Source organism: Nycticebus coucang, chromosome 2, assembly GCF_027406575.1.
Source record: "Nycticebus coucang isolate mNycCou1 chromosome 2, mNycCou1.pri, whole genome shotgun sequence".
Lineage (NCBI taxonomy): Eukaryota > Metazoa > Chordata > Mammalia > Primates > Lorisidae > Nycticebus > Nycticebus coucang.
Window position 1 is genome coordinate 40,163,882 of NC_069781.1, and position 25,557 is coordinate 40,189,438.

General features: G+C 36.2%; 1 protein-coding gene across 5 annotated transcripts in view; it reads right to left on the reverse strand.

Moving 5' to 3' along the window:
• Window positions 1-5,023: 5,023 nt before the first annotated feature.
• The window catches only part of NCBP1 (nuclear cap binding protein subunit 1), a 41,003-nt gene continuing 20,469 nt past the window's right edge, over window positions 5,024-25,557 (reverse strand). For all 5 annotated transcript variants that reach the window (XM_053568101.1, XM_053568108.1, XM_053568118.1 and 2 more), the window contains 13 exons: window positions 24,390-24,500; window positions 22,517-22,581; window positions 21,075-21,137; window positions 20,746-20,820; window positions 18,741-18,844; window positions 16,216-16,338; window positions 14,910-15,012; window positions 14,027-14,120; window positions 12,963-13,066; window positions 10,322-10,436; window positions 7,816-7,944; window positions 6,984-7,097; window positions 5,024-5,555 (listed from right to left, as the gene is read on the reverse strand). In XM_053568101.1, the coding sequence (XP_053424076.1) occupies window positions 5,442-5,555; window positions 6,984-7,097; window positions 7,816-7,944; window positions 10,322-10,436; window positions 12,963-13,066; window positions 14,027-14,120; window positions 14,910-15,012; window positions 16,216-16,338; window positions 18,741-18,844; window positions 20,746-20,820; window positions 21,075-21,137; window positions 22,517-22,581; window positions 24,390-24,500 (1,314 nt within the window). In that variant the 3' untranslated portion in view covers window positions 5,024-5,441. The remainder of the gene's footprint in view (window positions 5,556-6,983; window positions 7,098-7,815; window positions 7,945-10,321; window positions 10,437-12,962; window positions 13,067-14,026; window positions 14,121-14,909; window positions 15,013-16,215; window positions 16,339-18,740; window positions 18,845-20,745; window positions 20,821-21,074; window positions 21,138-22,516; window positions 22,582-24,389; window positions 24,501-25,557) is intronic.

A 25,557-nucleotide genomic window follows, 5' to 3' on the forward strand; every position in this document is an offset into this window, starting at 1 on the left:
AAAACCAACTCCTTGTTTCATTAATTTTCTGAATGATTCTTTTGTTTTCAATTTCATTGATCTCTGATTTGATTTTGGATATTTCTTTCCTTCTACTGAGTTTAGGCTTAGATTGTTCTTCTTTTTCCAATTCCATAAGATCTCTTGTGAGATTGTTGATGTGCTCTCTTTCTGTTTTTCGAATGTAGGCATCTAAAGCGATGAATTTTCCTCTCAAAACTGCTTTTGCAGTATCCCACAGGTTTTGGTAGCTTGTGTCTTCATTGTTGTTATGCTCAAGGAAGTTAATGATTTCCTGTTTTATTTCTTCCTTCACCCATCTGTTATTCAACAGAAGATTGTTTAGTTTCCACGCCTTTGGGTGGGGTCGAGCATTTTTGTTAGAGTTGAGTTCCACCTTTAGTGCCTTATGGTCTGAGAAGATACAAGGTAAAATTTCAATTCTTTTGATTCTGTTGATATTTGTTTTGTGTCCCAGGATATGATCAATTTTGGAGAATGTTCCATGGGGTGATGAGAAGAATGTATATTCTTTATCTTTGGGATGGAGTATTCTATATGCGTCTATCAAGCACAGTTGTTCTAGGGTCTCATTTAAATCTCTTATATCCTTGTTTAATTTCTGTTTAGAGGATCTGTTCAGCTCTGTAAGAGGAGTGTTAAGGTCTCCTGTTATTATGGTATTATCAGATATCATATTGCTCAGACTGAGTAAGGTCTGTTTCAAGAATCTGGGAGCATTTAAATTGGGTGCATAGATATTTAGAATTGAAATGTCTTCTTGTTGTATTTTTCCCTTGACCAATATAAAGTGACCATCTTTGTGTTTTTTGACTTTAGTTGCTTTAAATCCACATGTATCTGAAAATAAGATTGCAACTCCTCTTTTCTTCTGAATTCCATTTGCCTGAAAAATTGTCTTCCAACCCTTGACTCGGAGCTTTAATTTGTCTTTTGAAGCCAGATGTGTTTCTTGCAGACAGCAAATGGATGGCTTGTTTTTTTTAATCCAGCCAGCCAATCTATGCCTCTTCAGTGGGGAATTCAAGGCATTAACATTTATTGAGATAATTGATAAGTGTGGTAGTATTCTATTCATCGTATTCTGTGAGAGTCTGTTGCTTAGTTTTTTATCTTTTGCATCAGTGTGGAAGTTAGGTTCTGTCCTTTAATTTCTGAGTTCTTACTTTGCTGTTGATCCATTGTGATGCTCAGGGCATAGAACAGGTTGAAGTATTTCCTGTAGAGCTGGTCTTGTGGCAAATTTCCTCAATGTTTGTGTATCCGTAAATGATTTGGTTTCGCCATCAATTTTAAAGCTTAGCTTAGCAGGATACAGAATTCTGGGCCGGAATTTCTTCTGTTTAAGTAGATTACCATTGTCTTCTTGCTTGGAAAGTTTCATTAGAGAAGTCTGCAGTCACCCCGATGGATTTGCCCCTACAGGTCAACTGGCGCTTACTTCTGGTAGCTCGCAGAATCTTTTCTTTTGTCTTGACTTTGGACAGGTTCATCACAATGTCTTGGAGAAGCTTGGTTAGAGTTCAGGCGACTTGGGGTCCAATATCCCTCTGAAAGGAGTGTGTCAGAATGTTTGGGGAAATTTCATTTATAATATTCTCTAGTAAGGCTTCCATTCCCCTGGGGCATTCTTCTTCCCCTTCTGGGATACCTATCACTTCACTTCATAAAGTCCCATAATTCTGTCAGTGAATGTTCTGCTTTCTCTCTCTTTTCTGCCTCTTTAACTATTTGAGTTATCTCAAGAGCTTTGTCCTCTACCACTGAGATTCTTTCTTCTGCATGGTCTAATCTGTTGTTGATACTTTCTATTGCATCTTTTAAGTTCCCTAATTTGACTGCTTCAGTCTGCTATAGCCTTTCTATATTCTTCATATTGTTCATCTCTTATTTGATTCTGTATTTGGATTTCCTTTTGATTATTTTCTACTTTATCAGCAGTTTCCTTCATTTCTTTCATTGTTTTTATCATCTGTATTCTAAATTCCCTTTTTGTCATTTCTAACATTTCTTTATAGGTGGAATCCTCTGCAGTAGCTACCTCACAGTCCCTCGTGGGGGGTTGTTCTGGACTGGTTTTTCATGTTGTCAGGATTTTTCTGCTGATTCTTTCTCTTGAGTGATTTATCTGTTTCCTTGCCCTAATTTTCCTTTCACTTCCTCTTGCTCTTTACATTGCCATGCCTCTGGACCAGGGTTTCGATGAGTCCAGTTTTCCACTGCTTTTGTCCTTCTCCTGGGATCCAGAAGTCTCTCAGTGACTCCATGTGTCCTCAAAGGGATGTTTATGGGCAGATCCTACCAGCCAGAGATGCCTGAAGTCTTGTCTCCCCAGACTCACCATGCCCAGCTGCAAGGAAGCTGTTACTGGGCCGCCATCTTCCTCCTCCTCCCTAGGTCAGGGTTTTTACAACTATTTTGATCTCCATGAGGTAGAGACAGTGACCATTGGCCTTAGCCTTATGTGTAGACAGCCCTTTTCAAATGCTGGATTAAAATGGAAACCAGCTATCTTTGAGGTTGAATATCTGATTATTCATTGAAGAGGGTGCTAATAAGTTTATTTTAAGTACTGTTAACATTTACTAGGTACCCAGGATGCAACATGATAAGGGCCTCATAGTTAGCATTTAGTCCTGGGAAAGAAGATAGCTTGCTTCCATGCTCTAAATAAGGGCAGGAAGTTACAACCTACAACCTCACAAGACCCGAGGCAGCATTTGGATCAAGTTTAGCTGGACAAATTTTCTTGACTCTGGCAAAAAGAATTACAAAGTAACTTGATTACAGGTAATTTTTTTTTTTTTGACAAAAATAAATATAACGTAAGATGAATTGGAAATTTTCAAATAGTTTGAAAGACTTTTTACCCTATAGGACAAACAGAAGAAATAGGAAGTTTATACATTTCTACTTTTTAGCTGATGGAGAAAGGCAAAATCAGAACAAGTCAAGGCCAAATGATTAGGATTGAAATACAAGTACTAAATAATCTCTACATAAATATGCAACAAGAAATGTTTAATGCATTTTCAAGTCTTGATTTTCTTTTTATATATGTATTATACACCCAGGTATTCAGATATCACTGACAGCCAAATCTGTTCCACCCAGGTTGGCAAGGTCTTTCCTCACTTTGCATTTTCAGATATAATTATAGATTAGGAAAACAATGTATGTTCACTCTGACAAAGTATTTTAAAGTGCATCAGAACAATTTAACAGAATATTAATTTATTGCAAGGTATGACGTACAATGACATGCCATCCTTTTGTCTGTGTAAGCGTCATTAGTGGGAAAACAACTATCACGTTTGTTCATCATATTCATTTCTTCAAAATTCAGTCCCTACTTCAGATTTTCTATATACCTAACCTGTTACACTGGAACAGAGCAGAGTCAGATCAATGAACAGTTGTTAGAAGCAACCATTATACATGAAGTGATGGTCAGTTAAAAGAAAATGTAAACTTACAAATCTCTTTAGAATGTAGATCAAGTATAATTAGCCAAACTTTGGAGTACCTTGTCAAAGGATTACAAAGCAGTTTGGATCAAATTAAGTTACCAGTGCCTTAAAGTTATTCTTTGGCTTCTTGAGGACAGGAGTCATTTCAAACTACAGTTGACCCTGGAACAATGCAGGGGGTTAAGGGTGCCGACCCCCTACACAAAAATTCACATATAAATTTTGACTCCTCCAGAACTTAATAGCCCACTGTTGACTAGAAGCCTTACTGAACACAAAGAGTTGATGAACACTTAATTTATATGTTATATACCATATATAGTTATATAGTGTATTCTTACAATAAAGTAAGCTAGAGAAAAGAACATTGTTAAAATCTTAAGAAAAAATATATTTACTATCCATTGAGTGGAAGTGGATCATCATAAGGGTCTTCACGCTTGTCACATTGAGTAGGCTGGGGTGGCAGAAAACTCGTGTATAAACGGACCTACGGCTTTCAAACTGGTGTTGTTGAAAGGTCAACTGTAATTACATAGTTTGTGGCTGTGCATAAGCCATAGGAATTAGGAACAGTATACACAATAATATTTAGCCAAGACCCTGGGTTTTATTCCTCTTTCTGCTAGTAACTTGCCACATAACCTTGACTGTTCTGAATAACTATTATATATCCCATCTTGAATGGCATGGCATTTAAAAATACAGAGAATTCTCATCTATTGAGTGGACTAAATCTATGGCTACCAGGAAGTATGATAAACCAAAAAAAAAAAAAAAAAAAAATCAAAAGATGGAAAACAATGTATTGTAAACTTAGAATGTAATAAGAAGATATCTATGTTGTACAAATGCACAAAAATAAGTATCAGTAGTTTTAGGATTATTGGTTAAGTTTATTCTAAGGTTTAATGAAAAATGTCTAAAAATCGTAGATTAATAGAATGTCAGATGACTCCTGACATTTGTATGTTATTTCACTCAGTTAAGTCTCAACAACATATAAAAGACAGGCTCAGGAATTAGTAGTAGTTATTTGGATCAGGTTCCACAGAAAAAAATCTAAACCCACATCTAATCCCTAGTATAATTTTACCCAATCTAATTACCTCTAGTTTTGCCTTAGTATAACTCAGTATATGACCTTTGAAAATCCCTCTCAGAGACTATAGGAAGTGACCAGATGCTCTAACATAGTGGTTCTCAACCTTCCTAATGTCGCAATGTATTTTCATTGTTAAAAAGGGGTCATGACCCACAGGTTGAGAACCGCTGCTCTAAGATAATAGTTACCAAACTTGGCATCACCTAGGGAAGCTTTAAGTCCTAATGATGATGCCTGTGGTCTACCTCCATATATTGTGGTTTAAACTCTAAAAAGATTCCTAGGTGATTTATGTTAAGACAAATTTGGGAACTGTTTTATTACTTAAGAAAAATACTTTAAATAGATAATTTCAAATGGAATACGCCTCCAGTAAGAAACCATCAATTTTAAAGTACACTGAAATGATAAATCATGAAATACCAAGTTTAAAAAACATACTTTTAGTTTTATTTCAGCCACGTTAAGTTATCCACAAGCTGTCAAAAGCTATGCTACTTAGTAACAAACCCATCAATTCTATATACTATGTAAGCTTGATCTCTAATGTATCACATACCTTAAATCAGTTATTTTGTGCCTTAAAGAGAAAAAATACCAAATTGATCACAGAAAAGTTGTATCATATATATAATACATCATGGCTGTTTTCACATTACTGTCATTAGGAGATATTTCCTTTTTAGAAACAATTACAAGTAAAGTCATATTCTTCACTGTCCTTTTGTTTCCTTTAAGAAGTGAAAGGATACTACGAGAAAGCAAGCATTCAAACCATCAAAAATAAGACAAATTATTTTAAGATATTTTTTAAAAATCTTGACAAGAGGGGGAAAAAATAACCCTTAGGCCTGCAGGGCACAGAACTGCTGGAACACAGCCAGGATATGAGGGTCTAATTCAGCAGTGAAAAGAAGGTTCTCCAGGGTCACCATGTACTGCTGGATTATCTGGTGATGCTGTGGACACAGAAAAATGGAGTGTTCAGGTCAGGAAAAAGCATGCAAGCAATCTTGTACAACATTTCCCTCAGCTGCCCACCCAGGCTGTGGGATGAGGCAGAAACAAATAGCACTGATAGGAACAATAGGCTCCCGAAAAGCCCCACATTAAGAAAATGTAACAGAAGTGAGAAAAATGAATGTTCAGCAACTAAAAAATCCAGCTCTTACCAAATTATCTGTAAATATAAGTCTGTAAAAATGAGTCTGGCAGTGGCAGCAGCACCTGCCTGGTATTACTACTACTAATACAGACTAGCGCCAATTAGGTCTCTCCCCTAATCAGGGCATAACACAGGGTGTCCCAAAGGTTGCCATACACACAAAAATTAACAAACTCATATTTTATATTTTTAATACTTTTATATATCAACACTAGAGAAACCATTTTGTAAAATTTTGACCTAGGGCCTCACCTAAAGTGTTAGAAAATGAAAAAAACTCTTCCATGTGTTTCTATATTGATTTATACTTGGAGATTCTTATGGGACTAGGTGCTGTTAAAGATTTTTAACTGGCAGTAACTATAAAAGGTAGAAGGAATTCCTATTTGGAGATTTAAAGAATTTAACTTAAAAAAAAAAATGACTTCTGTATCAATCACTCTTTCCTAAAACAAACAAATGAGAATTGTAAGGGGTAGGGGGGTTAGTGTCTTAAATAATTAAAAATCAGCTCCACTCTTTTATGTACCTTTAACTTAAATCTAGCTGAGAGTGGGTGCTGGCATTTTGCTTTTGCAGGGACACCTCAGAGAGTTTACCTTGCTTCTGTGGGCACTGTTAATATCTGAATCATTAGATTTTAAAAGACTTTTATAATCCCAATTACTGTTCCCTTAGCATTTATTTCTCTACATTTTATATTTCAGCTTAGCTTCCTGACACAGAAAATGGCCATTAGGAGTTTAAGTAACATAGAACCAATTCAAGTCTTTTTTTTTTTGTAGAGACAGTCTCACTTTATCGCCCTTGGTAGAGTGTGGTGGCGTCACACAGCTCACAGCAACCTCCAACTCCTAGGCTTAGGCGATTCTCTTGCCTCAGCCTCCCAAGTAGCTGGGATTATAGGCGCCCGCCACAACACCCGGCTATTTTGTTTTTTGTTGCAGTTTGGCCGGGGCCGGGTTTGAACCCACCACCCTCGGCATGTGGGGCCGGTGCCCTACCCGTTGAGCCACAGGCGCTGCCTTTTTTTTTTTTTTTTTTTAAGGTACAGAGATTATCCTGGGTTAAGTCTCAATATTCTCATGAGCAATAGTAGCAGCAAATGGACAAGAACTCAAGTACCTATTGGTACTATATAACCTCCTGGCAAATCTGACAAGAACTTTTCAAATGGAATATATCTTTGTGGTGTTTACTGTCTTCAAAGTTTCCCACAAACCTGTAGAAAGATCTGCTGGAGCCTCTCTATACAGTTCTTATACCATGGTGTTAACACAGTGGTCCCATCAGTTTCACATCGTACTAAGTGCTCAGTCAAGATCATGATAAAACGCTGGAAAGGGGGAACAAAGTTAAAGATTTATTAGAGGGAGAATTTTATACTTGAGAAACAAATTAATGAGAGGCCTCAAAGTATTGCTTGTTCCACTCTGTCTTTATGAAAAGGGCTCTTCACTTTCACACTGTCCATCTAGAAAAGCAGACTGGTAACAATGTGACCTGATACATCCTTTCTGGCAATAAAAAAGATAAAGATAAAGATAAAAATCTTTAATGTTACACTTATCCTAGTAGTATTACTTCTCAGCATCTATTCTTTTTTTTTTTGGCCAGGGCTGGGTTTGAACCCGCCACCTCTGGCATATGGGACCGGCGCCCTACCCCTTTGAGCCACAGACGCTGCCCTCTCAGCATCTATTCTAATGAAATACTCAGATGTGTTAACAGGGATCTCTACACAAGAATATTCAGTTACCCAAATGATCAATAGCAAGGTATGACTAACTATGAAAAAGTTACCGAACAGAAGCACCCCACAATTCTTTTTAAAGCATGGAGAATGTTCATGAAAGAATGCTAAATAAACAGCACAACTCAGAGGTATATATGGTTGCCTCCAAGTGGTGGACTTTTATTTCCTTTGTAAATTTTTATATTTTCAAACTTTTCTATAGATGTGCATGTACTCCTTTTATGATTAAAAATAACATTTTTTAATACTAAAGAAATACATTCTTTCCTTTTACATGTCAACGTCCTAAGCCAGATACCTGAAATATGACCAGGAAGAGGTTCTTTTGTTCACTCTGAGCAGATTCCACTTTTTCCTGCAGTCTTTCTATTTGCTCCTCAAGAGCTCCATCTTTCCTGTCACTGCTTCTGTCATCATCATCACTTCGCTAAAGAAAGCAAAGGGACAAAAGGAAAATAAGATTTAATTCCAGTATTCTAAATCTCATCAAACGAGGGAAAAGATTTTATTGTGTCTGGTCAAATGGTATTTGGAGACGTATGCTATAGTGACATTCTCCCTCACCCTAAACACACAAACATACACCTCAAAGTCCAGCTGTGGTTCAGAGACATGGTCTTCTCACTCAAAGGTTCCACGGGTACTTACCTAGGTTATAGAAATTTAGTGGCACTTCTCTTGGTAACAGTGGTGGGGTTCTTAGCTGCTAAATATCACTATTTCGATTATCTGAACAGTAACAACAGGGAGGCAGCTTGCTCAGCTTTTGTTCCTTAAAGGGCCATATGGAAAAGTCTGTCCAGGCCCTTTTGCAATTCATAAGCCACAAGCTACCAATCTCTGACATAATTTAGAAATTATTATAATTGACATGGAATAATTCAAAGTGGACTGCTTGAGAACCTCCGCTGGAGGCTGGGCATAGTGGCTCATGCCTGTAGGCTTAGCACTTTGGGAGGCCAACAGTTTGAGATCAGCCATCAGCCATACCCACTTCTCTAAAAAAAAAAAGAAAAATTAGCCAGGTGTACTGGTGTATGCCTGGAGACCCAGCTACTTCAGCTATGATGACACCACTGTATTCTAGCCTAGGCAATAGACAGAGACCTTGTCTCAAACAAACAAACAAACAAACAAAAACACTGGCAATGAATGGTAAGCCCAATAATCCCATGTAGAGCTTTAATATTCCCTCCCAGCTCATCCTGAAGAGTTTATAACATTTGTTTTGGTTTTTTAAAAAAGGTAAAAGAAATGGCATGGCTTATCTTCATGTTACAGAGAAGGGAACAGGCTGAGAGATTAGATGATATTCTCAGTATCACCTAGCCATAAAGTGGTAAAGTGTGGCTCTAGGTGTGATGTATACCAAGGTCCTTTCAGCAAGAAAAGTGGTATCACCAAACTAGAAAGCCTGATAATCCTTCTAGGTTATACTCTAATGCTAAGAGCCACCCTAGCTATGATAGCTTCCTCTCTGATTTTATAGAATTCGGCTTTTTATCTCTAACACAGCACCTGTTATGAGGTCTGCTTTATGTTCTAGGTATGTAATTATCTTTTCCTAATATCACTCTAAGGTAAAGTTCTAGCACCCTGTTACCTAATAGACCTTCCTGCAAAGAAATGTTATAATCTGGCTGCCTGTAACCACAGCCATGAGATATACTACTACTAAGCACTTGAAATGTGGTTGTGTGACCAAGGAACTGAATTTTAAATTGTATTTAATTTTAATTAATTTAAATTAAAATAGTCACATGTAGATAGTGACTACCGTACTGGACAGCACATTTCTGAAAACAGGTATGGCATCAGAGAAAGTCTCTGGAGTTGACAGACCTCAGTCAATTAAGCTCTGTCATTTACTAGCTATGCAACCTTGAGCAAGTTACTTAACTTCTCTGAGTCTACTGTATATAAATCTTCTATTGTATATAAATAATTCAATTTATATACAGTAGAATGTCTGCAAATTGACCATCTAAGGGACTGTTAACAAACTGGTCAACATACAGAGGTGGTCAATGTAAGAAACTTCCACTGATTACATGTGGTGCATGTCTGGTCTATGAAAATTAAGTCAACTTAAGGAAGTGGTCAATGCATGGATGTGGTCAATATGGAGGTTCTACTGTACTATAGAATGGGATGGGATGGTTTACCTTGCAGTATTTTAGGTCTATGAATATGTTACATCCATATATGCATGTCTACATGGAGATGGCACTAAGACTTGCTAAAGCTTTGAATAAAGACTGTTTGTTTTTACCTTCTCCTCTGGTAAATATGAGTAACACTGGAAAATACTGTCAGGAAGAATAGCAGTAGTATTATGTTCAGTCACAGAATACAGCCAATTTACTGCTTCTTTCCAAAATAGCTAAAATATTAAACTTCTTTTTACTATGAAAAGTATTTTGTAAACTTGGGAATGACTGCCACATTCCTCCCCCCAAAATTCTGAAAAAATGCTAAGTTATCTACACTCTTCTTCCTCTTGTATCAGAGACTCTTACAGATATACAAGTGTCCTTTTCCCTTCTGAAAAGTGCAGACACGAAGCTGACCGACTCAGAGATGGTGAACTATGAAAAGCAAAGTATGCAGCTTCCTTCCTAAACAGGTTCATCGTGCAGTGTAACAGCACACGGCTACTCCTTCTTCTTCCTCCACGTTTGCAAATAGCTCTGTATTATTTGGACTCAGAAAAAATAAATTGCCATCAAGGTAGTGGACTTTGAATATTCTCCAAAGTTTCTGTTATACCTTCTAACCATTTACTGATCAAAAAAAAGACTTACCCGTTTGTGCTGCCTTGCAAGTTTCTCTTTCGCTTCTTCTAGTTCTTTCTGGATTTTCAAAACATGTTTATTCATCTTACGAATTGTAGAGTGCAAGATTTCCCAAACAAACAATCTTAAAGCAATAGTGGCATTTGATTAGTATATGTTATACTATATTTATAGATAATAAAACCTCTCAACTTTTATAACCTAGTCTTTCTTAAGGGCTGCGATACCCTTCCATGCCTTGGGCAAAATTAGTCACATTTCTCCTGCATCACTCACGACTTGCTCCTTATTGTAAATTGTGCAAATATTTATCTCTACCCATTAGATTCAGGTGAGCTCCCTGAGGGCAGTGCTGTGTCCTTGTCATTTATCTTATTTCTACCTTCTACTAGATGTATGCGTACATAGAAGGTGCTTGTACATACTCACTGAATTGATATGGCAAACTAACAAACACACACTATCATTAGGAAAAGAAATTTCCATTTTTTCTCTTTTAAGTGGAAAAACTAATGTTGGTATTTTCTCAAACTGGTAAAAACAGCTTGTTTGACATGGTTTATACTACACACACAGAAAATTCTCTTAGAACGTTTAAGAAACCCATTAACTGATAACAGCTATCAACTCCTGGGCTCTAAGAATGAGATAAACACAAGATTTCCATAAAGTTCATGTGCAATTATTTATATATATGCTATCTTATTAACAAACAGCTTAAATGCCAGGATCACCTCTGTAGGTGCTTTAAAATGTTGAATAAATGGTTTATAATTCTTAAGTAGCATAGCTACTCTTGTATCTATAAACTAAGTTTCCCAACGCCAAGATGCAGCAGAGACTAATAGAATTGACTCTTCAACATGGGTTTGAACTATGCAGGCCCACTTACACATGGAGTTTCTTCCCCCTCTGCCACTCCTGAGACAGTAAGACAAATCCTCTTCTCCCTCTTCAATCTACTCAAGGTGAAAATGACGAGGATGAAGACCTTTATGAGATCTACTTCTCACCATGAACAATAAATATAGGGTGGCCATAATTCATGCACAATTTTAAATTGCACACTACTTTACACCACACATGAACTTTATGGCCACCCTGTATTTTTATGATTTTCTTTTCTCTCTTTTTTTATTAATATTAAATCATAGCTGTGTACATCAATGAGATCATGGGGCACCATACGTTGGTTTTATAAACAGTTTGACACATTTCATCACACTGGTTAATATAGCCTTCCTCGCATTTTCTTAGTTATTGTGTTAAGACAATTATATTCTACATTTAATAAGTTTCACATGTACTCTTGTAAGTTGCACCTATGATTTTCTTAGTAACATTCTTTCCCTAGCTTACTTTAGTATAAGAATACAGTATATAATATATATAATGCACAAAATATGTTTATCAACTATTTAAATTAATAGGTCAGGCTTCCAGTCAAGAGCATGGTACTAATAGTTAACATTTTGGGGATTCAAAAGTTACATGAAGATTTTTGACTCCATTGGGAGGGTCAGTGACCTGAACTTCTGCGTTGTTCAAGGGTAACTGTATTTTCTTTTACAAATTTTGACCCAGGTGATGGTTTAAGTGAAAGATAATAAAACCTGTTTGGTCATAAAACTCTGTAACTAGAATGTTAGGACATGCCCTACTCCTGCATAGTAGAGCACTTTAACTCTGGAAGGGGAAGGCTCTGGGCAAGCTACTGAAGCAACTCCAACACCTTTCTAGTCCATAAAATGAAGATGACAATGAAACTTCCTGTGTGGTGGTGGTGTACGGATGAGTTGAAAATGTAAATCATTCAGGATAACAGGTGAAACACACTTGTGTGGTCAGCTATCTAAGAGTTTATAGATCTGAGAATGACTTTCTGTTATCTTCATTCTTGAGGGTCAACTTGGTTGGTATGACGACCTTAGATGATACCCTACCACCCTAAGGATTCAGTATATATTCCGAGACTAGTGTCCTCTGGCAAGAACAGATGCACTAGAGAAGGTAAAGGTTGTGATGGAGTTTTATGTCTTTGGAAGTAATGTTTTTTTTCCTGTTTTGTGTCAATTCTGGCTGTTCCAATTCCGAACAAATGTAAAGCCTGTGAAAATTCCCAAATAAGAACCAAACTTAGTGAAATGTTTCTTTCCTTTAGTGAGTATAGAATGAATCTTCTAGGATAAATCTAGGATTTTCTGACTGCGGTGACAGAGTACCCCTACCCTCAGGCATCATGATACCTACAGGGCTTGCCCCATCCCTCTGTATACATATTTAATCTACTATGACTTTGGTTTCTCCTAATTCCAGGTATGCATTCCTGGTCTCATCCCCACTGAATCTAGAACTGTTCCTGAGTCCAAATATGTAGCCATTTCTTGTGGGTTTTCTTTCCAACAGCTTTCCACCTAACTGCTTTTGTCCTGATTCAACTCAATGAGTGTGTCCTAAGAAACAGTGCAACCTAACTGGCTGTGTATATTTCCATAGTCTAGGAATTTTTGCTATGTCTGATCCTATTAGAGTAGAACATTAGTATATTAATATTGACTTGTTTTAGAGCAGAATTTAGAGCTCATGTACAAGAGACCATCTGAATACTGATTCTCAGAGAACACAAACATCATGAACTAATTCATATTACCTAGTAAAGTCACGAGATAGTTCTGAAGAGAAGATCCAATTTGCTACTGCAGCACAGTCAACAATCTGTGTACGAATCATCTTATCCACTAGGACAGCAATCATCTACAATGTAAGAATTATCTGAGTAAATCACTTACATATGCATGTAGCCCTAAAGAATACACTGCTACAAAAGTGAAAAAATAAGGTTATAAAATTCACTTTTAGTGGCTCTGGAATTGATCAATTTGACCACTATATCTTAAGACTTCTTCAGCCCTTTGGTCAGATCTAGTACTGTATAAAATACTATGATACCAATAAGGATTGACAGAACAAAAAAGAAAAACTCTTGAGTGGTAACACTTAAAATTAAAAAAAAAAAAATTCAGATAATACCAATACAAAAAATTTATGTAATTTCAATTAAATCATAAAACCCATTGTTTCAATGTCTCTTTATAATATATAAAGACAATATATTGAGATTTGAGAATTTTGGATCTTGCTTATAGAAACTGGCTAGACTAGGTAATTATTTCCTACCCAAGTGGTAGAATCTTCCAAGCAACAAGCACTCTTACCAAGTATTTAAAATGTATTGATTTACACTGTGTTAAAAACAAATGCTAATACTTACTCTTTAAAGAATGAATCAAATACCATTACTCTCATACTGCTAAAACCATTACAGATCTTGAGACCATTTTATAGACATAGTCAAATTTCATATTTTTCAAACTAAAACAGTGTTAATTTTTTTTTTTTTTGTAGAGACAAAGTCTCACTTTATGGCCCTCGGTAGAGTGCTGTGGCCTCACACAGCTCACAGCAACCTCCAACTCCTGGGCTTAAGCGATTCTCTTGCCTCAGCCTCCAGAGTAGCTGGGACTACAGGCGCCCGCCACAACGCCCAGCTATTTTTTTGGTTGCAGTTTGGCCGGGGCTGGGTTTGAACCTGCCACCCTTGGTATATGGGGCCGGCGCCCTACCGACTGAGCCATAGGCGCCGCCCTAAAACAGTGTTAATTAAGTGCCTTATTTTTATACCTATAGAACCCGAGCCTCAACACATCTAATTACCTGTGGATGGTTCCTCCAGACTTCAAACATAACTCTTAGCACATGTAACTTTCCTTCATCACTTTCAGCGAGGGTCTTGAAGACTTCATGAAACCTTTTGATAATGGAGGGAAATACCATATATACTTATCCATTAAGCATTTCAAAACCTTTCAATGTTAACTTATAATGCAGTATGTAAATACAAAATAACCAATAACCATTAAGAAATAAAAGGTATGATCAGAGAGTCATAGTTTCTGTGGAAGCTGTCACAAAATCCTAAGGTATTTACCATATACTATTGCTAGTCCAGGAGTATAGTATATCATTGTTTAGAACAGGTAAAGGGTAAGGAACTGTCCTCTAACATGGTCAAATATTCTGACTACATCAACCCTGCAAATAATACAGAGCCTTGGAAGCTGAGATGGGGTGAGATGTCTGGTTTCTCTGCTTGGCTAAAGGAAAATTTGTATGCTCTTTCTTCTTTTGGACTCTGAAAAGTTAGAGAACTCTGTCTTTAGATACCAGGGTTTGGGTGGCTTCCAACAATGTAGTTGGTTCTCATTTCTTCTTAACTTCCTCAGGGAAGATGCTTAGACAGAGTGGGAGCCTCTGACTGTATAACCACCTAGGTTCTGACTGTCCTAAGGACCTAGGTTTTCACTAACTTCTCTAATTGTCTATATGAAAAAAATTCACTTTGCTGTACACATGTAACCTATACATACAGAATGACCAAAGCCATGGGAGTTTAACTATCACAAACCAAAACTCACTATACTGAACTACATAATACTATTAACATGTTCAGATTTAAGAATTTTAGGTAAAAATTACTGTATCAATGGTGTTCACCAGGCAAAGTTCTGAACCCTCAAAGAACTCCTGTTTCACTTACTTTGCAAGAGCACTGAAGGAATGGCTGAATGACTTGGCTGCCAAATGTAGCAGAGTCTGTACAAAGACCTCTATTTTCAAAGGGTTAAAACTGAATCCTTCATCTGAAAAATATTCCCAGTAAGACAGAAAAATTTAAAGTCTTGGTGACTCACCTCAAATGCTAAACAGATGGCAGGTTCACATTCAAACACTAAGTCAGGTATTTGTGTAATATCTTTCAGTACTAATAAGCAATAAAAGACTCACTGATTCAAATACTCAAAATATTATGTATAAAACTAACAATCTTAATTCTTAATTTTATGGGACTGCTTTCCTCCTTTTTCTGCATAACCTATTTCTTTAAAGAAATACTACACAGATTTCCTTATTCAAGTCTCTCTATATGATGACAAGATAATCTATTAATACAAAAAACCCCAGTAAATCCTTAACTGTTAAGATGTCTGACAACGTCTATATTTAATATCCTTTCAACTTATGCTTTCTAAATAACGTTTTCTCACATATGAATTTCTTAGAGAAATCTGAACAAAATCCCACTAATAAGTACCCAATGACCACTAATGTTTTACTTGATTCTGAAGTAGTTTTTCTACGTGCACGTCCTTATGCATGGATCAATCAAAGAACACCGGCCCGCAATTGTTACCCACTTGTCCCAGTAGACTTGTCATCATCATTCTACTGGTTTGTCTTTGTGTGCCAGTGCCACACTGTGTTACTGTGGTTTTCACAATATGTTTTAATACATAATAAGGCAAGTCCCTTTCATCATCTTTTTCCTTATCCATTTATTGATTGAGCTAAACTTAGAAATTATTGTCAATTTTCCCACCCTTGTTCAGAGAAAAAACTAGGGTTCTGGTTGAAATTACATGGCATGTAAATCAGTATACGTTAAACATTATTATAACAGCTTAATTTGGAGAAAACATCAACTTTACAACACACCAAGTCATTCTATTCAGGAACCTGTGGTGAAAGCAGAGAATGTTTAAAAATCCTGGAATGATTACTTTATATTTAAGATAAAGTTTTTATTCTTTTTTTTTTTTATTAAATCATAACTGTATACATTGATAGGAGTTTTTATTCTTAATGTAAACTATTTCAGATATGATAGGATCTTTTTTTATGTACCTGGGGTCCTAAGAACTACTTACATGCTAAACAGGCCAAACAGATATATTGCTTTGTGAGTATCCAATGGGATTTAAAAGGGATTCATTTGGCAGAGTAATGTTTATGTTTTTAACTTGACCTATACATAGGTCCACTCAAGAAACATTCAATTCCCTTACCATCATCATCATCCTGGTTAGGATTTGGTACATCTTTCAAAATGCTGAAGATTTCATCATTGGTTGCCTTACTTTTAAAGGCAACAGCTAAACAAAGGGCTACAGAATGTCCAGGAAGAGAATCTAAACAGAAAGGCGAGAAAGGAAGTTTAGGTTTAAAGGACTTTTCTTATGAATAATTAAATAACTAAGAAATTAAAAAAAAATTCTTTCCTTTCAAAATAGAATACTCTGTATCAAGAGCAATATTTAAATCTGCACAAGGATACTACACGTGAAAATTTCCTTTAATAGGTTAATGGTTCTTCACCTTAAGAAAAAAAGATTAATTCTCATTTCAACACTTCTTTAACAACACTTAGTTAATTGAAATACAGACAGTGCAAGGGATGCTGATCTTCCTCAAGAAGAGTGATGAGAAAAGCAGATATAGTTAGGGCTTTCTTTTAATGCCTTTAATTCTCTTGGGCTCAAAAGACAAGAATCAATCTATTTCTTTTTCATTTTGCTAATATCCTTTTTTTCCTTCTTTCCCCTGGGACAGTGAAAACTAAGTGAGTTTGAACAAATAAGTGAGTTTTTTCTTTTTAATGGCTTTTCTCTTTTGCTGAGTCCACAAGTTTGGATCTAAGTTAGATGCTCATGTAATGTGACTCTTTGTGTTTACTACTGGTTAGTATCAGCTGAGTCCTTATTGTCTAAAATTTGTGCAGGCGTATACTGTAAGGCATCATTAGAGCAACAGAAATCTGTTTTTAATGTATGGAAGACAAAAAGGTAACACAAAAGGCAATCCTGTCTTAAGAGTAGAGTTATTAAACACCTGGAATGAATAACGCCAATTACAACAGGTCATGTGAGGACAGTCATGTTATACCTCCTATGACCTCTTCCCCGAAAGAAAGAAAGAAAGAAAGAAAGTGAAGAAAAACAGAATCCTCTGTCACTACAGAGTCTATTTTCTAGCCAGGGAACCAAGATATTCGTACAAGACATAGCCAGAGAACATTACAAAACTGTCTTGCTAAAAGTTAAAAAATATTTACAGGAGTGGGGCTTGGGCTAGCTAGACCCTAGAAAGAGAAGAAGATCTAGAGAGAAAGGGCTTTCCAGATAGGGGTAAAGATGCAAAAGCAAAGCCAAGAACAAGAAGTATGGAAAAAATAGAAAAGGACATGGCCCCATTTGAGAAGAAATGAAAAATAATAAAGTAGGAACAACTGTTACCAAAGCCTTGAATATTATCTGAGTTATTCCTATAGGAAAAAAAGAAGTTCCATTTTCGACCAAAGTCTGACCTCTCTGATAGCAAAGACTGTACCTGTGATTCTCTGAGCTAGCACAAGACAAAACTCAAAATCTTGCACTTCTAAGTGCTGTATGAACCTTTCATCTCCCAGAAAGCACAGTGGCTAAGGGCATGGCTGCTCAGTTAGTAAACCTGGACATGAATCTGGCTTCGCCACTCAGAAGCAATCTCATTCTGGCTTGACCTCTTGGAGCCATTTTCCCATTGTAAAATTGATATAATCATACCCATTTCTCAGAGTTTGCATAACATAGGAAATGTACTTAGCATCAGGACCAACAAAGTTTATTTTAAGGAAAACAGGTGTTGTCAGAGTTGTGGGTGAGGAACATGCAGGCTTCTGATTTCAAGATTATTCCCTTTTACACACCACAAAAGGCAAGAAAATCTTCATCTTTCTCTGCAGCAGCCCCTTTAAAAAGGATTTGTCCGTAAAATTTGGACTCAGTCAAAAGGCAGCCCTCAGGGATCCAGAAGACCACATGTGGCCCAAGACCACAAGCTCTCCACCCCTAGAAAAACTTCTACACAACATGACAGGTTCATAGAGGGGCTGTATGGTCAGTGCATCCTGAAAAAAAAAAAAAACAACTTGGAAAAACTCTACACCTAACTCTCTACTAGTGACCGCCAATGTACAAGTAAAACTTTACTTTTAGTAAACATAAACACTATGCAATATTGCAAAGTGAAAATGGTGTATCAAATTATAATCCTTCTGATTTATGGTACAATCTCGGAGATGATGTAACCAAAAGGAAAGGAAATCATACTTAATAATTCCTTTCAGAGGCATACTGCCACAGGCTGTGTGCACTTCTGTTCCCAATAGCACACCTGAACTATGAGAAGATGATAATTAATTTATCTCCATTATCATGACAAATACACATTTTCAATTTAGTGAGTTCTGTCTATAAATTCAACTTACTATACTTAGCAACACACTTATAATATCATGGATATAACACTATAAATAGTATAGCAAGAAAAAAAAATTGTAAGCCAGTAATAACTAGTTAGATCACAACATAATTCTCAAAGTGATGACAAGGCAAATAAAACAACAGTGGCCACTGACAAGCCACTTTTCAAACAGAAAATATAAAAACCGAGGGGAAAAAAAAAAGCTCAATGTCTCCACTTTAAATAGCTTCAAATATACTTTCATTGTACTTTTCAAAGACAAGAGGATTTGTTTTATTTTATTACTTACTGCTACTTTCATCTCCATACTTGTAAATGCAGGTTGGGTTTGCAGGACATAGAGCTGAGAAGGTAGGAGGAACAATATCTAATATACGCTGATGGTAAGACAACCTACAATACAAATAACAGCCTCAGAAAATGTCTTTCATCAGTTGCATTCTTTGGTAACACCCAACTTACCTGGAAAGTCACACTGTCCAGTACCCTGAACTCAGCTGACAACAAAGAAATAAAGGGGGAAAAAAGTCCTTTAGGCTATTGTCAAAGCCAGCACACCAAATCTCAGGCCTACTTCAGAACTTATTGGTGTGCACTCAGGTATACATTAGCGGGCCCAAAGCCTGCTAGCCAAAGATGGGGGTGATAGTGGAGTGCGGTGGTTTGTATAGTTGGGAGATGGTTATATTTTACTAAATACATACTGAGGATATTGAGAGCCAAGTTTCTTACTGCTTGAGAAGGTATATCATGGCAGAGAAGGCAGCTAGTAACAGCAAGCTGTTGGGTTGGAATTAGAAGGATACACACACATATAGACAGGTAGATATAATAAAAAGTTACAGATGTACATATGTGTGTCCACTGAGAAGGCCTAGAACCAACGACATTCCAATGGCAATGTGCATATCAAGTGCTCAGATCTTGGTTCTGAAATAACATTCTCTTTTACTAGATACTATGCTCTTTGAATAAATAGATGATTCCAGGGTAGGGGCAAGGAAACATAAGATGAGCCTAGAACATCTTGTGCCAGAAAATAAGAAAATGCTCAATGAATGGTAGGTAGTAGAAGACTTTTAAAGAAAAGACACAGGGCTTACTGGGGATCCCTGTGGACAAACTGGACTTCATAATAAATAATGAGAGTCACAGTTTATAATCCGCTGAATGAAATAGAAATTCATTAGCCTGTACTGATATATACATAAAGGAATAAAAATACGGAGATAGAGAACAGCTCTTTCTTACAGTAGATTGCCAGCTAATAAACGTATAAAAAATAGTGCAAAAAGAAAATCATCATTTGGCAATTATCTTAGTGGTGGCTGATAAAAAGTAATTGTTTTCAATGAAGAGTGGAGGATTGAAAAAAATAGGATAAGAGTGTAACCTAAGAATATCTCCCATAAAATCAATTACCAGAGAAAAAAGGTAGGGTTAAGGTGTAGAAACCAGCAGTCACTGATGTGACCAGGTGATTCAAAGTAACATCAAGACGTGGGATTCATGTGCCTCTGGACAAGACACACTGAGAACACCAATAATGTAAGATCTGCGTCTGCTCATGAGGATATATTGGAGCAATCCAATAAAGTAAGGTCTAGACTCTTTAAAATTGACAAGGATGCAAGAGACAGAGAAATAAGTGTGTAAGATCGGAAGAGTCTGAAGAGAATGACGACTCAATGCTATACATGTTCCTGGATAGGATCCTGGACCAGAAAGGAAAAAAGACACTCTTGAGATGGCTAGCACAATTTCAGCAGCATCTGTGGGCTGCATGGCAGTACTACACAAGAACTGGTTTCCTCAATCAGAGGGTCATTTGCTGGAGAGGGGCTGTTTTGAGGAAATATGTAATGGATTGTAGAAGGAGGATAGGCTGCCATGTCTGCACTTTATTCTTAAGACCAATGTCTTGGTCTAAAAAGATCTAGAAAGGGGTAAAGAGGAGTGAGCATGAGAGCAAATAGAGAGAGAATCCAGGTGAACAGGATACAGGGTTCTCTGTACTAAAGATAACATTTTGGCAGCTTTTCTATAAATTTGAAATCATTTCAAAGAGTAATATTTTTAAAAGAACTTACTAGCTTAATTCACATAGAATCTAGAAGCACTGGCCACCTAATTTTTTCAGCTTTGATCTTAATTAAAAGGTCAGATTGAAGATGAATACCTGGATTTCAAAAATGGTATTCTGAACATACATCACAAATGCAGAGATGAGGAAAAGCCCCCCCCACCCCAGAAATGAAGAGACCTAAAATATGGACAAAACACAAAATACTTACCTCATACATTTTTCTAGAACTTCTCTTACAAACTTTGGTTTGGGACTTTCAGGATCTTGAGTAAGACAATCTGACCTAATGAGGGAATATGGTTTTTTAAATAAGTTATTACACACAATTGGAACTTTAAGTTTTGTTAACTGTACTTATATCTATTTGTACTTAACTATAAATACAGTAGCTGCTTTCTACCTACTGTTTCATTTACACATAGTAAGTATCACAGAAATTAAATACTTCAGACAGTGAAAGTTGCTTTTATGTTACAGTTTTAGACATTAACAGTTTTTTGACTAGAGAAAGGAAGGAGAAGACACACCATCGCTTACCAATCTTCCCAGCTCCAACGGAACTGGAAGTTACTTAGATGATGAGAAAACCAATTAATAAACCTATATAGAAAAGCAGGGGTGGAGAAAAAGGAAAAATGGTTACAATTTAGAAAAGAAACTTAAATAGTTCTCCAAAACAGATAAAGCCTATTTTACAGAGAAAAGTACATCTCTCTACCTGCAGCTATATGCTCTCCTGCCACTAATTCTTTTCTCTGCAAATCTTGCAGCTCGTTTTTTAAAATAGTCCTCTATCTCACTTCTTCTAACAGTGCTAGCCTTCATCTTTTTTATCTTAATCTTTTTCAGGTGAATAAGATATGAACCAGTTTTGTACAGGCACCTTATATATGTCTATATCAGGGAGTCCAACCTATTTTTCTCTGCCACACACTAGAAGGAGAGCTGTTTCCAGCCACAGAATAAATACACAAACATTAATGAAAAACAAAGGTCCATGCATACTTTTGGTAATGTCTGACACCACAGTTAAGCAAAAAAATGTCCTCACAAAATTCCTGCAGGTTGGATACCCCTAGTCTATATAGTAACTTAATTCTCACAACTTCTGAGATAATATATTACAGGTAGATGATGAAACTGAAGCAAAAAAAAAAAATTAGAAATGATAGAGCGAAAGCAGTATAGTCTCTTAGCACAGCATGCCCTTTCTAATACAAACAAAATATATCACTGACACCCCATTTCCCTAAAAATACTGATCTCTAACTCTCCTAAAACATGTCCCTCAAGTATCTATAACTTCAATCACTAAAATTACTTAAGGTAAAAAGGGCAATGACAGAAGATAGCCCTTAATGATAATTTTCAGATGTGGAATTTGAACAACAGACATAAAAATAGCAGAAGTATTCAATACCTGTCCTTATTTGATTTGGAAAACTGACGGATTCAGAAAGAATACCAACTAATAAAGGTGACCACACAGACCTCAACCAAAAGGAAATAGGGGCATGTAATTAGTACAGCTATAAAAACCCTATAATATGATCTTTTATATAATCTGAGAGTCTTGATGCTGTAGGTCTGAAAAGACTTCTATGTAGGAGCTAAAGTTTAGAAGCAGATATTACCTATAAACAAAAAATATATACTATTATATAATAAATATATGGATTAGATGGAATCTCCTTATACAAAGGTTATTAACATAAAACATATTTTAAAGGGTATATATGCAATTATGGAGGAAAAGAGTAAAATGGTACCAAAGTACCCAATACCTAAACAATGAATAAAATTAAAACTGCAGCATGGGCATCAAAAATGTAACATTACATTACAACAAGCAAATGGAAAGGCAAGAAAAGAAACTTAACATGGAAATTCTTAAAAGGGCAAATATCTTGATTAAATCCCTTTATAAGGTATAAGAAGTAGAAGCTACTGACAGTATAGAAATAAGATAGTTACTGTACCTGTCTACACATGTAGTATTCATTGTGTCCAAACGCATGTATAACATTTCAGTTGCCTGTGCAAGCTGAGAATTTGAGGATAAGGAAAACTATTCTCCACCCTCCTCCAAAATAAATTCTAACAAAAAAAATTAAAACATTTCTGATAAGTCTTTATAATGACTACCAATATTGAGCATGTTGAGCATGTTTTTATATAACTGATCTATCTTTTGACCTTTTTTACAGCTTTTAAGTTCAATAATGTAGAGTAAATTTAACCTGCACACACACATGAAGTCAAGATAATGAATATTTATATCACCTCCAAAATTTCCCCATACTCCTTTGCAATCCATTCCCCTCCTCTCCCTTTTTATCTCCCCACCCCAAGCAACCACTGTTCTTCTGTTACTAGATAATTTTGCATTTTTCTAAAACTTAACATAAATCGAATCATATAGTATGAATTTTTATTTGTTTGGCATCTTTCACTCAGCACAATTATGTTTCAATTTATTCATGTCATTGCCTGCATCAAAAACTTGTTCCTTTTTATTGCTGAGTTAGCATTCCATCATAAGAATATAACAATATGCTTACTCACTCATGTATTAATGAACATGTGAATTACTTCTAGTTTGGGAATATTACAAATACAGTTTCTATGAAAGCCCAAGTCTTTGTGGAAATGTATGTTTTTGCTTCCCTTGGGTAAATGCCTAGGAGTGGGACTGGCTGGATTGTATAGCTGTATATTTGACTTGTTAAAAATACCAAATCAAGCCACTGGTATGGTGGCTCACAGCTGTAATCCCAGCACTTTGGGAGGCTGAGGTGGCTGGGAGGACTGCTTGAGGCCAGCATTCAATACCAGGCTGAGCAATATAGTGAAATCCCATGTTTTAGATACCTAAAAGTAGCTGATTATGTGAATACATCTAAATAAACACTATTGTATAAAGCAATTTTATCCTTTCAGCTCCAAATATTAAGATCAAGTTAAACTTCATTAAAAAAACAAAATTTAAGAGTTTTCTGATCTATTACCTAAAAGGTCAGAAATTAATTAGAGAAGCAACAGGGAAAAAAAAATTCAAGAGAGCGAAAAATTTAAAAACAATTAATGAACCTAAACCTGATCTAATGAACTTAACAGAGAACTATGAACCACCAAATGGCAGATTATACATTCTTTTCATATTTGAGGTAACACGGATTTTAAAAAGCAAAAGAGCAGTTAGTATAGGGATGGTATAGTATAGAGCTCTATAGTCTAGAGCAATCCTACTGGGGAAGGGGACAAAAGGAGATTTCTGGTATGACAATATATTCTATTCATAACATGGGGTGGTGAGTTATGTGTTAACTTAAAACTTAGTGGAATAAAATTGAAGTTGAGAAAATTTAGCTCATTAAGTTATTAGTACTATTTTCAATCTGGGAATAGACATCCATTTATTTTTATATTAGTGACAGAACATTGGCTTGCAAGGGATTATTTGTCCTTGTCCTCCAGTCAAATGAATATCTAACCTCCTAGGGATCTAAGATAGGAAGATTGTATGTTAGTTTAGGAGTATTAAAAATTTTTTCTAAAAAAATTTAAGGGATTTAAGGAAAAAAATTTTTTTCTTCCTCTGAAAATTAAAAATGCCAATCTTTCTTCTTTTATATTAATAGTATTTCCTTGAACTTCTTGACCCAAATCATGAACTATATATCTACTTATTTTTAGGTACATACATATTTATAGACATACAAGTACATATGTGTGATACACACACACACACATTTCAAAGCTATTATTATAACTCACAAAATTGAAACCCGGAAGCCTTTTAAAGCTAGGCCAAAGAAAGTTAGTTTAAACACAAACAAACAGAAAGGATACAACTTGGGGTAGAGAGCCTGGCTGAAGTTTGCACAATTCAATGAGAAGTGTAGTATACATCACATCAATGTGAGGGGGTGCTGGAAGCTGAAAAAGCTCTGCAAAAATCACCTACAAGAGGATTATGAATCACAACGCAATCAGCTGCTACTTTTACACTTCTACCACCAGAAAGACCTTAACATTCCAAATCTAAACTATAACCCCATGGCATTCATTATAACAATTATTTTTAACCTTTAAAATTATGTTCTTTCAAACACACAGTTCTAAAAGTGAATATCATATCCTCTCTCTATAATTCAATCAAATAAAAGTATGTAAGATTAATGCTTATTTGATCCAAACTCCTCTCAGAGAATTGTGCAATTAAATTCCAACTCTGGAAGTATCAAAGTTAATTCAGGGAGGTAGTTTTCTGTGGGGCTTAATAGATCCATTAGAGTTTTCTTCCTATAAGTAATAAGAACCTTTTTTTTCTTTTTTTTTTTTTTGGATAGAGCCTCAAGTTGTCGCCCTGGGTAGATTGCCATAGAATCACAGCAACCTCCAACTCCTGGGCTTAAGCGATTCTCTTGCCTCAGCCTCCTAAGTAGCTGGGACTACAGGCGCCCACCACAATGCCTGGCTAGTTTTTGGTTGGAGCAAAAACTAGCAGCCGTCACTGTTGTTTGGCAGGCCTGGGCTGGATTTGAACCCGCCAGCTCAGATGTATGTGGCTGGCGCCTTAGCCGCTTGAACCACAGGCACCGAGCCAGTAATAAGAACCTTTATCAGACTCTGATGATGGGAAACAGTCATTCAACACTGCTATTTGAAATAGATGCCTAGATCTTTTTGATAGTCCAAGACTTTTCTGCATGCCTCTTATTCAGAACTTCTCTTTGTATCAGTGGTTCTTAACCTTCCTAATGCTGTGACCCTTTAATACAGTTCCTCATGTTGTGGTGACCCCCAACCATAAAATCTTTTTCGTTGCTACTTCATAACTGTAATTTTTGCTACTGTTATAAATCGTAATGTAAATATCTGATATTAAGCGACCCCTGTGAAAGGGCTGTTTGACCCCCAAAGGGGTCGCAACCCACAGGTTGAGAACCACTGCTCTATATGATTGGTGGCCTACCTACATAGAAATCTAAACTCTGGTCTTTACTCTTATCCCATC